Source organism: Lissotriton helveticus, chromosome 8 (genome assembly GCF_964261635.1).
Source record: "Lissotriton helveticus chromosome 8, aLisHel1.1, whole genome shotgun sequence".
Lineage (NCBI taxonomy): Eukaryota > Metazoa > Chordata > Amphibia > Caudata > Salamandridae > Lissotriton > Lissotriton helveticus.
In genome coordinates this window covers 8,803,937-8,819,875 of record NC_136069.1, presented here as the reverse complement: position 1 = coordinate 8,819,875, position 15,939 = coordinate 8,803,937, and the positions used below count along the sequence as shown (strand labels likewise).

The following is a 15,939-nucleotide window of genomic DNA, read 5'->3' as shown; positions in this document are numbered from 1 at the left end:
ACTCTTGATTTTTTCTGGAGTAAAACGACGAGGTATTAAACTGTTTCTCTCCCCACTGCGATCTCTGTTGCAGTTTGGGCAGTTTTTTACAAACATGGTGTGACGCAGGCTCATGCCTGGCCACCAGTACCGTGATTGTAATTCTTCCAGAGAATCTTTTAATTTAAGGTGTCTGAGACCCTCGCCCATGTGTGCGTCTGCGATTAACAAGTTTCTCCTGTCCATGTTTTGAATCACTCTATCCCCCACTCCAGGGATTCGAGCAAAAGGGACGGAGTTTGCATCGATTATGTATGTATAATTGAGTGGATAGTTGATCGGTAACGCTGAGCAGTCGCCTTTTGATGACGTTTTCACCGCCAGCACTGTTTCACCGTCAATGTATTTTAATGTACGCTTTTTTCGAACTACGGGAGCCGATTTAGTGGCTGCCGCTGCGGCTGTTTCAGCCAATGAATTCCCTACAACGTGAACGCCATCACGCTGATGACTCAGTGAGTGAGTCACGTGAGTCTTTGGTAGTTCTTTTTGCAAAAGATCTATTTGTTCCCAGAGCAGTTTCTGCTTTATTGGTGCATCTGTGTCATCTTTGTAACCGTTCTGAATCCATGTCTGCAAATCCTTGTTATATGATTTGACGCAGTAATATGAATCTGACACTATAAGTGTCGGGAATTCGCGATCCGCATTATCTAGCGCCATTTTCAAAGCTAATATCTCAGTTTGTTGTTCTGAATTAGTTTCTACTGAGTGTGTTTTTGTTAATAGAGGTTTTAGTTTACCTCCGCGCCACACTTCTTTTGTAATCCCACATGTGGGGTTGTATGCCTGTTCTCCCCAAACGGGGGGTTGAGCATGTCCGTCTGTATAAATTACACAGGCGTAATGTCGTAAAGGCAGAATGTCGATTGGCAGAGGGTATGTTTTTTCATATTCTAAATTTTCCATTTCTTCTAGTTCTAGAAGATTGTAAGCCAAGCTACACTTGATAATTCATATCCTACGAACAGGACTGTCAGATGGGCAATTCTGGATTTTTTAAAGTTGAATTTGTAACCCTCTGCTGCGAACCCAAGTATTATGGTGTTCACTCTTTTCAAGTGAGTCTCCAAGTCATCATCTGTTAAGTAAATGTCATCGACATAAGATAATGCTTCGTCGTCATATAGTTGTAGTAATTCTGTTACTCTCGCTGAGAATACTCCCGGGCTGTTCTTGTACCCCTGGGCTAACCGACAGAATTGTTTTTGAGTGCCATTTATTGAGAATGCAGTTAAATATCTGCTCTCTGGTGCTATGTTTTGACAAAAGAATCCATTAGAGATGTCTAATGTTGTTTTGTATTTTTTGCGCACTATGTTATTCATTAGTGCAGCACTATGCGAGTTTTGCACTGCAAAAGTTTTGCAACATGTGTTAAGGTGTCGGTAATCCAAAACTAGACGGTACGAATTGTCTGGTTTGGAGACCGGAAACAAAGGGTTGTTCATTTGTGAGGTGCAAGTTTCAATCACCCCCTGGTATTCTAGCTGATCTAGTATTTCATTTACCTGTTTTTAGCTTCCTGCTTAATTGGGTACTGTCTTTGTGCAGTTGGTTGTGATTTTAACTGGATTTTGTGAGGAGGAGAATCCTCATCCCATCCCACGTGATTTTTATATAAAGCAGGTGCTAGAGCCACTGCCCACTTTCTAGCAAGTGTGTATTTTTTATGAATTGGAATTTGATTTGAGAAGGCAGGCATAATTATTTCTTCGCCATGAGGGCACTCCCTGACAAACTCTGGTGGCCAGTCTTTTTCAGCTAGAAGGATGTCATAGCCCTTGGAGAGATTATCCCAAAATAGTCCCCTTATTTTTCTAGTCTTATCCCCCTCTATACGTAATGTTATTTCGTATATTTTGTGAGGTTTGCTAACTCTGGTGTCCGCAGTTTCCACTTGAAGATATTCATTCGTGTCCACTGTCTCCAGATGATTCATAAGGACTTTGCGAGCTATGCTCACTTCTGCTGCGCTGTCTAGCATTGTCTGAGCCCATTCCCCGTTTTTCAGTTGTGTCCTCAGAATTCTCGGCATTGTTAACTATTTTAATGCTGGCTACCTTCTTTTTTGGAAATTGTAATTTCTTTTTTAGCTGAGCAGGTTCCTTGTCTTTGGACTTGGCGTGCTCTTCTCTTTGTTCTGATCGTCCTCTTCTTTCCGATTTCAGCGAGGAATTCTGAAAAGATTGAGAGGGACGTGTATCAATGTCTTGATATCTATCAGGTTTTTTTATATTATCCCTATTTCTAAGGTTATATCTTTTCCCAGAGGGGTCACTCTGGGGTGACCTGTGTCTTTGGTTCGGAGATTTCTCTCTTCGCCTAGGAGACCTTCCTCTGGACTGGATTTTCTTTTCTTTGGGATTGGATTGTTTGTTTCCATCCCAGCTCTTTTTCTGTGTTGAATTATTATTATAAAATATTTTTTCAGGACTTTCAATTAGTTGTGGTTTTACTGGTATTCCACCTAAACTATCTCTACCTAGTTCCTCATGGGATTTTTCTATGATTCTGGCAATTTCAGCTGGTTGGTCTGCTATATCTGTCTCTTTTAACCTCTGGCGGTTCGCCACGTTTGCTGCCTCTCCCTTTATGTTGGCTAGTAATATAGCCGAAACCTGCTTGAAGTCTTTCAGTAATTTCATACCAAGAGTTAAAGGGGGTTTTGGACCGTATTCATCTTGAATTTGTTTTAGCACATCTGGTATTACCGAAATGGATGGAACACCGTGCGTTTTTGTGTAGATGGAAGCAAAGACTGTACCCCAAGTGTCACAGTCCTCAATGTGTGGTGCGATTCCCATTGGAAGACAGATAGTCAGAATCCTGTGCTTTTCTAGCGGGGTGGTGTCTGGAAACACCGCCTCTATTTGGGTGATTTTCTGCGCTAGCCAGAATGGTATTTGTTCCCGTTTAGCCGGTACTTTACCTAGGCAGGACTGGATGTTCTGTGGTGTAATTTTATTTGTGTTCCCCTGGTGAGGGGTCAGCTGTGGGAGTTTAATCGCTGGCTGAATTGTTGAAGTCCGCATCACATACTGGACTAATTGTCTATGTATTTTTATTAATTGTTTTAGCTGTGTTAACAGGTTAGCTGCAGACATCCCATCGATGTCTGGATGTGGTGTGTATCCGGCTAGGACCGGCCACGTTGCTCCTGGTCTACCTAAAGGACCGAGCCTGGTGATGTGATTATTGTGTTTTAGGGCGCCATTAAATAAGAGCAAATGCTCTTGAAATTTAAGTGGTACTTCCACCTCCTCGAAAGGAGTGTACATTTCAGGAGGTTCCTCTATTTTGTAATAGTGGAAGTACTTTGTTACAGGATTTGCTGCTGGAAAGTTTATCCATGAATAGTATACCTCTGTCTGCCGATATTCGTGTGCCTCAATTACGAATATGACTGTACCACCTCTAGGTGTCAGTCCATTTTCTATAAGTTTTATGGTTATAGATTTCCTTTTGATGACCGGAATGAGTATTATATCCTGGTCTGCTTCCTGCATGGTAGCATCAGCTGCTGCGAGTTCAGTTGCTATTCTAACTGCCTCTTTCATCTTCACTGTCCATTTTACCGACAGGAAGGTTATTCTGTTTGTTTGCAGATCAGGTTTCTTATGGAAACGAAAAATTAGATGCACAATATTTTGGAACAGTGTATCCTTCAACGTTGACTATACCAAGAACCATACATAGGAGTTCCCTCCTGCGAGGTCTGGCGGATATAACCTTTTACCCACTCCAGACGTCTTTGGAGTATTATGGGAGAAAGGGGTCTGAGTGAGAAAGCACGACTGAGTTACTCTAAATGTCTTACGTTAGTTGTATCGCCCTTTCCAAACGCGTTGGGCGCCATGTAGTGTAGTTCCTATCATCCCAATAGGCTCTGCGCATTGGAATAATACCTTCAGCAGTAAAGGCCCAGACCAGACGTTAACTAGGTCTACTACTGTCGATATTAGACTTAAAGTTTTGGGTTTGCCAGCTAGCTCAGAGTTCACTAGAAACTTTCTCGAATGTTCAGGAAGGACTTAACTTCCCTGATTAGACAAGAAGGGATTTAGTTTCTGACAACCATAGAACATGACAACTTTGCTCTCCCCTAATCAAGAGTATATCTCGAGAGTTGTGTGAACAAAAGGCAATTTATTTTACTCAGTCAGTACGTGCATTCTTAGTCTCATCAGATTGTAGAGAAAAGGAAGAGACGGGCGTGTTCAATAAAAAGGTGTTATTTATTGATCAGTCTCTTTTCTCATACAAGAGAAATGGATCGATATTATTGCAATACTTATAGTTAAGTAAAGTGCATACATTAAAAGCAATAGTATAAAGTAATACTGTAGAAACATTGATATGGTTTCTAAGCCATAAGATGTTTTAAAATGAATAAAATATATTACATACACATATACATTTGACTAAACGTACTCAACTGGTGTTTCTAAATAAGCCTATCCCGTGTACCTGACCTAAGCCTAATACGTGGGCGGGAATAGAAAGTTATAGTTTAAGTTAAATTTGTTTTTGCCAAGTGAATAACTAAGGAATTCTCTGTGAGGGGTTATTCAGTTCTGTACCTGGAATCTAGGTTGAATGAGGGATGGTATCTCTCGTCTCTGGTCTCGATATTCCAGGCTGCCTGCGAGGGCTACCCGGAAACGCCGGTGCTGGATTTCTCGGCAGGAGAAAGCAGCTTCTCTCAGCGCGTCAGGAAGGCGGGGCTGCGCCAGCGGGGTCTGCTCTGGGCTTCGGCAAGTCTGGCTGCTCCGTCTCGTCACCACCGCGTGTGTTTGCATAGGGCAATATCGGTAATATTTATACCTTTAAGGTGCCGAGATTGACGTAAGGATGGACATAGATACGTCAATAAGGATGTCATACGACTTGCTCGTTAGCACATTCTTTTGCTGAAGTTCTCGGTGAAATCAAAACAATGGCCGCAGGGTTTTGCCCAGGTTGTCATAGGTTTGATTTGTTTAGAGAACTCCGTATGCCTTATCAGGGGCTGGAGGAATATCGCTTGTCTAATTAGATCGCAAGCGTTATGACCTAATCAGATAACACGTTCCTGTGCCGTAGTGTGACTGCGTCAGATAACGGTATCTGCATCATGGGGGTTTTCTGCCTCATGGGCTGACTGTTAGTTAACTTGTTGGTTTGTTTAACCAGAATAGGGTCAGGAATAGGGGGATCGATTCAGAACCTATAGGAATACATCACAAAACTTCCTGTGTGAATTATTCGAACACTAACATGCCACCACCACCACTGACCATACTGAAGCAGACATGCCAGGCCGACCCCAACATTCTGAATAAACCTTCCATGGAGCTGGTCCTGAAGGGAACAACCCATAGATGGGTAAAGAATTCACAGAACATGTTACAGCTGTAATGGATGACGGATTCAGACACAACCACACTGAAGAAGTGATTCCTCACCCCACACCATCACAGCAAGCTTGATCAGCCTCAGACAACATGCATCCATTAATACTTTGATTTGAAAGCGAGATACCCCATTGTGGACGAGAATCAATGCATTCTGGCAGCGGGACAGGTGTGTCGTCATTCAGCTCTGTATACAACCAGTCCCATCAGTAAAGCACACATCCATCAAATAAAGCAATAACACCCAGAGCTACAGTGGGTGCCACCACACGAAACTGCAGCCTCTGTCCAGAAGCTAATGACTACCCATTCATGCCCTGATCCATAGACAACAGTCGCCATAGTCTGTTTAATGAACACAACCTGCTAAAATTGTTGTGGTGCTATGCATCAGTGCATATGCACACACACAGAATTGCACCCTTGAGTCCAATCTCACTACTCAGATTGGTGACGCCGTGCCCAAACATGGACATTTCCAGCACTCTCCCAGTGCCCTTTCCACATGAGCATGATACACCACAGTATATGTGGTGTGTCATGCACATAATTACAATTCTATGCATCCGTTGAAGTGCACAAGTGTTCCACTTACAAAGAAGTGAGCCCCAGTATTACGTGCTGCATTAAATCATATTAACCCCAAGAACAAGTTCACCACATGCATTGCCAAAGTGGCCTTGTGGATAAAACCCAATTTCCTTAAATCGAACTCCAATGAGACTGAAGTGGTGATCATAGGGAAAAATGCCTCACCGCGAGACTCCACATGATGGCTCACAGACCTTGGACTCGCCCCCTCACCTTATTGAGTCAGGTGTTTGTTACCGCGACTACTCACCCGTAAGGGGCCTCAAGCCGCTGAGGGGTGGAGGGGGTCGCAGGTTTCAGTCCATCAAGAAGGGGGTCTGTCGAAGAGCCTTATTGCAAGCAAGAAACCTCGTTCTTATCATAGACAACGAAGTGGACATGACTGCCTGGGTCAATGCAGTGACCACGCCTGCTTCAGATAATCTTCAAGTGACTATCAGATAGCACCAGGAAAACGACCACCCAAGCCCTCCTCATCAGCAGAGTGGACCATGAGGACACCCTGCACGCAGGAAACTAGTCCTCGCCCTCCCACGCCGATCCACATCAGGGGGAATCCACTAGCTCCCAGTGCACAAGTGCACCCACTTCAAACTCCTCACCCATGCCTGCTTCAGATAATCTTCAAGTGACCATCAGACAACACCAGGAAAACTATCACCCAAGCCCTCCTCACCAGCAGACTAGACTGAGAACACCCTGCACGCAGGAAACTAGTACTCGCCCTCCCCCTCCCACGCCGAGCCACATCATAGGGAACTCCACTGGCTCCCGTTACACAAGTGCACCCACTTCAAACTCCTCTCCCACACCTACAGAGCACTCCACAGCACAGGCCCTGCCTACATGAACACCTGTATTCACTTCCACAAACTATCGAGAGACCTCCCTCTGCAAGTCTGTCACTAGCGTACATGCACGCTTATACAAATGCAGGACAAGGGGGCCGCCCCTTCTTGTACCTGGCCTCTAAAGGCAGGAAAGACCGGTCGCTATATATCCGAGACGCCTCCTATCATCTGGACTTTTGCAAGAATCTGAAAACCGGCCTCTTTGAGTAAGCCTTACAGGACTGGCCTCACAAGCCTGCAACAGAGTACCTGGATACCCTCGTGGGTGGTTAGTGTGACGATGGAGCGGTACCGGACCTCTGGCGATGGAGCGGCACCAGACCTCTGGCGATGGAGCGGCGCCGGACCTTTAACGATGGAGCGGCACCGGACCTTTGACGATGGAGCGGCACCGGACCTTTGACGATGGAGCGGCACCGGACCTCTGGCGATGGAGCAGCGCAGGACCGCTGGCCATGGAGCAGCACAGGACCGCTGGTCAAGGAGCGGCACCAGACTTCTGGCGATGGAGCGGCACCAGACTTCTGGCGATGGAGCGGCACCAGACTTCTGGCGATGGAGCGGCACCAGACGTCTGGCGAAGGAGCAACACCAGACTTCTGGCGATGGAGCGGCGCCAGACCTCTGGCGATGGAGCGGCGCCAGACCTCTGGCGATGGAGCGGCACCAGACCTCTGGCGCCGGACCTCTGGCGACGGAGGGGCGCCGGACCTCTGGCGACGTAGGGGCGCCGGACCTCTGGCGACGTAGGGGCGCCGGACCTCTGGCGACGGAGGGGCGCCGGACCTCTGGCGACGTAGGGGCGCCGGACCTCTGGCGACGGAGGGGCGCCGGACCTCTGGCGACGGAGGGGCGCCGGACCTCTGGCGACGGAGGGGCGCCGGACCTCTAGCGACGGAGGGGCGCCGGACCTCTGGCGACGGAGGGGCGCCGGACCTCTGGCGACGTAGGGGCGCCGGACCTCTGGCGACGTAGGGGCGCCGGACCTCTGGCGACGTAGGGGCGCCGGACCTCTGGCGACGTAGGGGCGCCGGACCTCTGGCGACGGAGGGGCGCCGGACCTCTGGCGACGTAGGGGCGCCGGACCTCTGGCGACGGAGGGGCGCCGGACCTCTAGCGACGGAGGGGCGCCGGACCTCTGGCGACGGAGGGGCGCCGGACCTCTGGCGACGGAGGGGCGCCGGACCTCTGGCGACGGAGGGGCGCCGGACCTCTGGCGACGGAGGGGCGCCGGACCTCTGGCGACGGAGGGGCGCCGGACCTCTGGCGACGGAGGGGCGCCGGACCTCTGTCAGTGAGCCTCTGGCGACACACCTTCAGCTGATGCGCGTGCCTGCTACAGCTCCTCCCCTCTTCAAGCACGTGGAAAAGCAAGCTTCCTCTGAACAATAATACCTGGTAGACCGGCCTTGCACAGCAAATGTTACCAGCTGAGCCTTTGGTACACCTGTTCTCTTCTTCCCCCCCCCCCCCCCACTCCCCACCCACCCCCCCCACCCCCTGCAAGGATACAACATTTGTGGACATTCTGCCACCTGTTCACAGTTGGGCCCTTTCTTTACCACCTCCAGCATGAGCCGCTGATCCTTGCAGTAGTGTCCTGCTCTGTGTTTTTGCTACATAACTCGGTGATCGCCCATTTCACTGAATTTGGACACCCGTGTGCGTGACTGGCTCAGCACCCTGCATGTGTTCTATTCAATTTTTTGTCTATGTTTTAAAACAATAATTTAATGTCTTTTTTTAACCCTGTATATTGATCGATTTTTGATGCTAAGCTTGCTTGGTGGGCCTTTCTTTGTAATCAAATCGGGGTAGATGTTTTTGATACAGCACGTTTTATCTTTTTAATTGTTCTTTTAACTTTTTTAATTCGGGATCTCACAAATCAAATGGCAATCACTTTTGGATGTTATTAATCTATTCAGTTCACCCCTTTGGTATTGTGTTGTAGTTGTATGGTTATTCAGCACCGTGAAACTCCACTGAAAACGCTGTCTAAACGTAACCAAAGTAGTGATCCAAAATATCTCTTACTTTGTTAGCAGGTCACTAGAGGACCTTGCTCTGTTGTAGTTCTCACTTTGTCGACTCCATGTTTTAGCTGTTCTCTATTCCGTGGTTGTTCTTAACCACCTCTCCTGGCATCAAAAGTCTCTGGGTGTTGGTGCACTGCTCAAATAGTCACTCAGTCATTCAGTTTAAAAACACATCCTTGTTTGGCACTAGTACAGTGCATTTAGGGCCATACGTGCCTCGGTCTGGGGTACGGCACTACTATTCTCAGTAGATGGAATATGGAAGATGTAAGAAAATGTGATTTGCTTACTTGTGTATCTTCATTTGGCGGCCTCGGTCTAACAGCTTCTTGTGTATCGCTCTTTTTGTTTTATTTAAAGGTCCACGCATGTTCCAGTGGGAGACGATCAAGTGACTCACATGGAACTGTCCCAGGAAACCGCAAGAATCTTCAACAAAAGATACGGTGACTTCTTTCCAGTGCCAAAGGCAATACTGAGTAAGTCCTCGAGCACATTGCTGCATTGTAGATGAATTGTAATATATCCAATACCTCTGTCTCACCTGGACAATCCCAACCTGTGCTTTGCAAAGAGCCTCTTTAAAATAGACCCGGTGACAGAAGTTCAGTGATCACGAATGGTGCAGTTAGAGACTCTCGATTGGAGCAGCTCAATAATTGGTTTACTCCATCCTTTCTGAATTCAGCCATCCTACTCTCATACGCTTTCAAACATCGTACAACACATAATTGTGGATAGTCCTCAAATCTAGAGTAAAACATTGACAATAGCATTGTCTTTGTTCTTTTCAAAATGTGAATTATCACCCTATCTTAGTTATTAAGGCTATCACTTAACTCCAAAGCACGAACATCTGATACCCTCCTGAAAGAGATTACACACAAAAGTGTTGCAACTCGCTACTCATCTTCCATAAGGATAAAAAAGAATTAGAAGGCCAACGTTCTATCCTTTTTAAAACTAAATTCACGTCTCACAAATAACTCTATTTAGGTTTAGGAGGCCTCCGTAACTTGATCCCCTTCATCACTCTACAAACCAAAATATGCCTTCCTATGGAATATCCTTCAACTGGGGCATGACCTGCTTCTGCCGCCAGCCTATAATAATTAATAGTCCTATAAGAAAGACCGTTCTCAAACAAATTTGATAGATAATTAATACTATGGGAGATGCTTCCACGTCTCTCTCCAAGCACCAACCAACCCATTTCCTCCAAACTCCAATATATCTCTTCCTTGTCCCAGGTGCCCAAGATTCCTCGAGCAACTCTTGAGCCTGCTCCGAAAGAACTTTAAACTGCTTTCCTCCCCTGAAATCTTCAAAACAAGAAGATTTCTGTACAATTAACGGATGAATCTCTCCACCTGGTCCTATTAACATCTCCTCTGACAGGAATCAAATACGGTTCTTCTACTACCAACTCCAGGAGACTTGGAAACCCAGGATGTGCTGTCCACAAAGGAGATATCGAAACAAGATTTCTGCCTCCTCACCGTTAACAGCACCTCTGTATAAAAACATAACTGAGGAAAAGCATAACCCTGAAGATTCTTCCAAACCTGCTGAAAATCATACAGGGCTTCTGCCTGAGGATCCACTCTCCAACTGAAATACAGAGGCAATTGGAAAGTTAACCTCGAGGCAAACAGTTCCACCTCTAAGGGACCCCAAACATTCTGAATTCTTCTGAACAGATTCACACTCAACTTAAAGTTGCTCTAATCACGGAAATACCTTGAATTCCAATCTGCTGCCGTGTTGAACAGACGTGGAAGATACTCCGCCTGCAATTCTATTTTCTGTTGCATATAAAAACTCCATAGCTCTTTTGCTACCTGAGTTAAACTATGTGATTTGCTGCCACCCAAACGATTTATATAACGAACTGCTGATATATTGTCTATCTTCAGTAAAACATTGCAATTCTTCAAATTTTCGGCAAAACTCTGCAATGCAAAAAGGCCTGCCTTCATCTCTAAACCATTTATATGTCGGTGACTTTCCTTTATGACCACCTACCACATGTCTCTTCCTGTTCCAAACAAGCCTCCCAACCAGAAAAGCTCTTATCCGCATCCAGAACAAATTCTGGACATATTCCAAAAATTGCTCTGCCATTCCACGGTTCTAAATTCTCCAGTCACCAAGCGAACTCTTCCCGTGCTTCCGCAGAAATCGGCACCAGATCTCCATACCACAATCTCTTCCTTAGACCTTCTGCCTTCAACCTCTGTAATGAAGTGGTCCCAGAAAAAACTCTTGAATTAAAGAGGAAAACAAACCTATTATCCTTGCTAAAGCTCGCAAGGAAATAAACATCTTTTTCAAAATCTGTTTCACCTCTGTTTTTTAACCAACCTTTCTGGCAAATGCAAATCTGCTTGTGAAGCATTCACCTGAAAGCCAAGAAACTCAAATTCTTCATAGTGTTCCAGACTCCAGAAGATGTTGAACTAAGATATATATAATCCCTCCTCTCCTCCCGATTCTTATACATCAATAAGAAATTGTTGAGGTACATAATCGTTCGAACTCCTCTCTCTCTGAGATACGAGGCCACTGGTCTTAGCACCTTTGTAAAGCCCCAAGTTGCCGACGCCAGGCCAAAAGAAAGGCAAACAAATTGATAAAGAACTCCCATCCTTCTGAATTGCAAAAAATTGTGACTCTCCTCTGCTATTGGAATGGAGAAATACGTATCTTTCAGGTCAAAGGTTTCCAAACAATGACTTATTTCCAAAATATTTCTTAACAGATGGATTCCCTCCATCTTGAAATGCCTGCGTACCAATTCAAACTTCTCAATTTTATCACAGGACGCCATCCTTTGTCCTTTACCAAAAACAACGTGCTCACATATCCTGCACTTCTCGATACAAATTTCTCTTTTGCTGCTTTCCTCAAGATATCTTGAACCCTCGTTCTTACCAACTCTGGTTGTTCTTTTTGAAAAATCAACTCTCTTGGCTCTACCTCTTGAACAGGCAATTTTCTGAACTCTATTGAATATCCCTGAACTGCCTGTAGAACCCATTGATCCTTTTAGATTTTTCCAGTTTTGATGAAAAAATCCTAAACTCCCCCCTACCTTTCCTGGGGAAAAAACAAAAATCATCCTTATACCCATCTTAATTTCCCTGGCCGAAACGAGCCCTTCCTCTGGGCTGACGTCCTTTGACACCTTTTTCCTATTTGAGGATAAAACCCAGTATCTGACTGGAACCCTCTAAACGAAGGCCGTCCAAATGATTGATAATGGGACCTTGTGTTAAACTGGCCGGAGAAACGTCCCCTTGCTCCAGCCCTGTCAAAAACGCGTCCCCCAAAAACTTTCCTAAGGGAACTCTGAGCCTTATCTAGACTAGTGAAGGTGGACACGTATTTTCTCGCTCTTTTTACTAGTCCTTCACCAAATAAATATCCTTTTGGATTCTCGCTAGGTTCCATTCTAGTAAAATCCTCCAATTTAGTGCTGATGCGTATGAGGGCTGCTGTCCGTCTTTCTGCCATAATGGCTGCATTTGCATTCCCAAGGATACCAACCTCTTAGAAGCTCTGTATCCTCAAGAGACTGGATTTGTTTTGGCCTCTTCAGCCAAGCCCATAATTCTAGCAGGTGGACCAATAACGTCCAACAATTGATCCTGGCACTGTTAAAGTGCCCTTTCTAATCTCTTCCTGGGATCACGACCCATCTTGAATAAAAAAATTAATGCGATCTCTCACAAAGGGAGAAGGAATGGGCCAACAAGTGAGATTAAGAGGGGTATGTCTGGTAGTGGATCAAAGAGGTCCAACATCTAATAGCGTTGCCCAGAGACTTCTGAGCTGAAGTTTCAGCACCAGCACTCATTCTTTTCCAAATTAACCACTGCCTAGGTCAGACAAAGGCACAGAAAGAGGACTGTGTGTATATGGGTGCAAAGGCACAGAAAGAGGACTGTGTGCATAAGGGGCAAAGGCACAGAAAGAGGACTGTGTACAGATGTGAAGGAATAGAAAAAGGACTGTGTATGGATGCAAAGAGATAGAGAGGACTGTTTCTGTACGGGTGCAAAGGGATAGAGAGAGGACGGTTTCTGTACGGGTGCAAAGGGATAGAGAGAGGACGGTTTCTGTACGGGTGCAAAGGGATAAAGAGAGGACGGTTTCTGTACGGGTGCAAAGGGATAGAGAGAGGACGGTTTCTGTACGGGTGCAAAGGGATAAAGAGAGGACGGTTTCTGTACGGGTGCAAAGGGATAGAGAGAGGACGGTTTCTGTACGGGTGCAAAGGGATAAAGAGAGGACGGTTTCTGTACGGGTGCAAAGGGATAAAGAGAGGACGGTTTCTGTACGGGTGCAAAGGGTTAAAGAGAGGACGGCTTCTGTACGGGTGCAAAGGGATAGAAAAAGGACAGTTTCTGTATGGGTGCAAAGGGATAGAGAGAGGACGGTTTCTGTACGGGTGCAAAGGGATAGAAAAAGGACGGTTTCTGTACGGGTGCAAAGGGGTAGAAAAAGGACGGCTTCTGTACGAGTGCAAAGGGATAGAAAAAGGACGGTTTCTGTACGGGTGCAAAGGGATAGAGAGAGGACGGTTTCTGTACGGGTGCAAAGGGATAGAAAAAGGACGGCTTCTGTATGGGTGCAAAGGGATAGAAAAAGGACGGTTTCTGTACGGGTGCAAAGGGATAGAGAGAGGACGGTTTCTGTACGGGTGCAAAGGGATAGAAAAAGGACGGTTTCTGTACGGGTGCAAAGGGATAGAGAGAGGACGGTTTCTGTACGGGTTCCACAGGATAGAGAGAGGACAGTTTCTGTATGAGTGCAAAGGGATAAAGAGGACTGTTTCTGTACGGCTGCAGAAGGCTGGAAATAGGACTTTTTGTGTATGGGCGCGAAAGAAGGGTCATAGAAATAGGTGTGCATGTTTTATTGAATGTGGATTCTCTTCTCTTAAAGTCCTTCGCTGCTAGAAATATTGTCAACTGTTTTCCCATAAAGAAGGGTAAGGTTGTTATATTGGTAGTATTTGAAACGTGGCTACATGGATTTATAATAAGGAAAAAAAATTACATATTCTGTTAAGGGCAACACAGTGTTCTACTCGCCAAATATAGTTCAGATTAAAGTTTTGCTGTTTTTTAGTGCTCTATGTAGAACGTAAATTCCATCACCAATGTCATTTTCATTTAGTTCTGTAAATAACATTGAAAAATGCTTTCATTTACCCCCAGGCGCAACAAAAAAAGTGAAGTCTCTCCGAGATCCCACAGTCAAGATGTCCAAGTCGGACCCTCAGAAGCTTGCCACCGTGAACATCACCGACAGTCCAGAGGAGATCACGATTAAATTTCGAAAGGCAGTGACAGACTGCACATCAGCTGTGACCTATGACCCTGAAGGCAGACCCGGAGTCTCCAACCTCGTCTCTATTCACGCTGCTGTGCTCAGACTGACCCCGGAGGAGGTTGTTGCCCAGAATGTAGGCCTTGAGACTGAGCACTACAAAAAAGTGGTGTCCGAGGCGGTCATCGAAACACTTTCCCCAATCCGGGACGAGATTGTGCGCCTAGAGGCAGACCCCGGATACCTGCGGAAGGTGCTCGACCGTGGAGCGGAGAAAGCCAAGGAGCTGGCGGGACCAGTGTATCAGGAAGTACGAAGGCTGGTCGGCTTCCGCTGACTTCCAATGAGCATTCCATGTGTCCTCTGATGTCATTGTCTCCTTCAGCTCTACAAGTGGCCCTGGTGGACACCTGGAGAAGGGCTCTCCAGCCGCCATGATGTGTCTGAAACTGATGTCTTGCTGTACAGAATATTCAAGCTTACGGGGTCTTGCAGGCGGCTGGACCAGGGGCAAACAACTGGGACCCTGATTGTGCTAGAAAATGTTTCTGCTCTTCATCCGTAGTCCTTTTCGAGGCCAGACGAGGAAGGCTATGTCTGCCAAGGGCACAATAATGTTTTCATTGACTGCTGCTCCTATCAGTGTAAAGGTATATTCTGGGTGCTAATCTCTCACCCTGCAGATCATTCTCACTTTTGAGCATAATCAATGGCCTCACTGGCTTCAGTGCAAAGTTACTAGTTATACATTTTTGATTGAAACACAGCCTTTCTGCACAAACCACTAAAATCTCCCTCTGTGGACACTCGGGGTGGGGGGGCGCAGTGCTAGTGCTGTGCAACCCTGAGTCCTCTGACTGACCTACTCCTGGTTACTCAGCAGCCCCCTGCTGAAGACTTGACTGAAAGGATACCTGTTTGAGGAAAGATGGCACTTTGTACTGTTGGATGAGCACTTTGCACTGCTCCACCCTGCAGTGGTTTTAGATCTGAGATGACTGTGTTACTTCTCAACACTTTATAGAGAAGTTACTTCTTCCCCAGCAAATTAAGTGTTAAAAGGTGTAATCATTTCTTAAATTAACTGGCAAAGATGGCTTGCTGCAAACACTTTGAAGAATTAATAATGATGGTCTTTCAGAAATATTTGTACCATGCTTGGACTGTTTGAGTAAGAGTGAAAGAGCAACATCTGGACTGGCTGTATGTGTTGTACCATTATCCGCTGCAGTGTGAGGTTGATGTATCGGTCCTTTTGAACTGTTGTATATACATAAATATATATAAGGAAAGTTTGTACTGTGGCTGCCTGTGTTCACTGCTGCACCATGAAGCTTGACGTTCTGCGGCCCATGCTAATGTGGAAAGCTGACGCTTCCCACCAAGGCCAAGTCAGCAGCACTGATAACTGCTCTCTGCATGCTGGCAGTCTGTAGCACCGCTACCTGCTCTCTGCTTGCTGACAGTTTGCTCTGTGTGTACTGCCTGTGTGTGGCACCGTTACCTGCTCTGTAGCGGTTAAAATGGTCATAGTACCACGCTTCAAGTACTCCTGTGTCACCTGTCCGGCCAGTGGTAAGTCAGGTGGCACTACAAAGACCCCCTTAATCCCACTTCCAGTGGTTAGGGTTCCCTTTAAAAGGGTAGGTATCAACATTGATGGTCCCCTAGACCCTCCTACAGTCT

General features: G+C 46.1%; 1 protein-coding gene across 1 annotated transcript in view; it reads left to right on the top strand.

The window, feature by feature from the left end:
- Positions 1–15,548, top strand: part of LOC144772212 (tryptophan--tRNA ligase, mitochondrial-like) — a 108,832-nt gene extending 93,284 nt beyond the window's left edge. Inside the window, exons 5-6 of the mRNA XM_078656356.1 lie at positions 9,277–9,395; positions 14,142–15,548. Of these exons, the coding sequence (XP_078512482.1) occupies positions 9,277–9,395; positions 14,142–14,590 (568 nt within the window). The 3' untranslated portion in view covers positions 14,591–15,548. The remainder of the gene's footprint in view (positions 1–9,276; positions 9,396–14,141) is intronic.
- Positions 15,549–15,939: the final 391 nt, after the last annotated feature.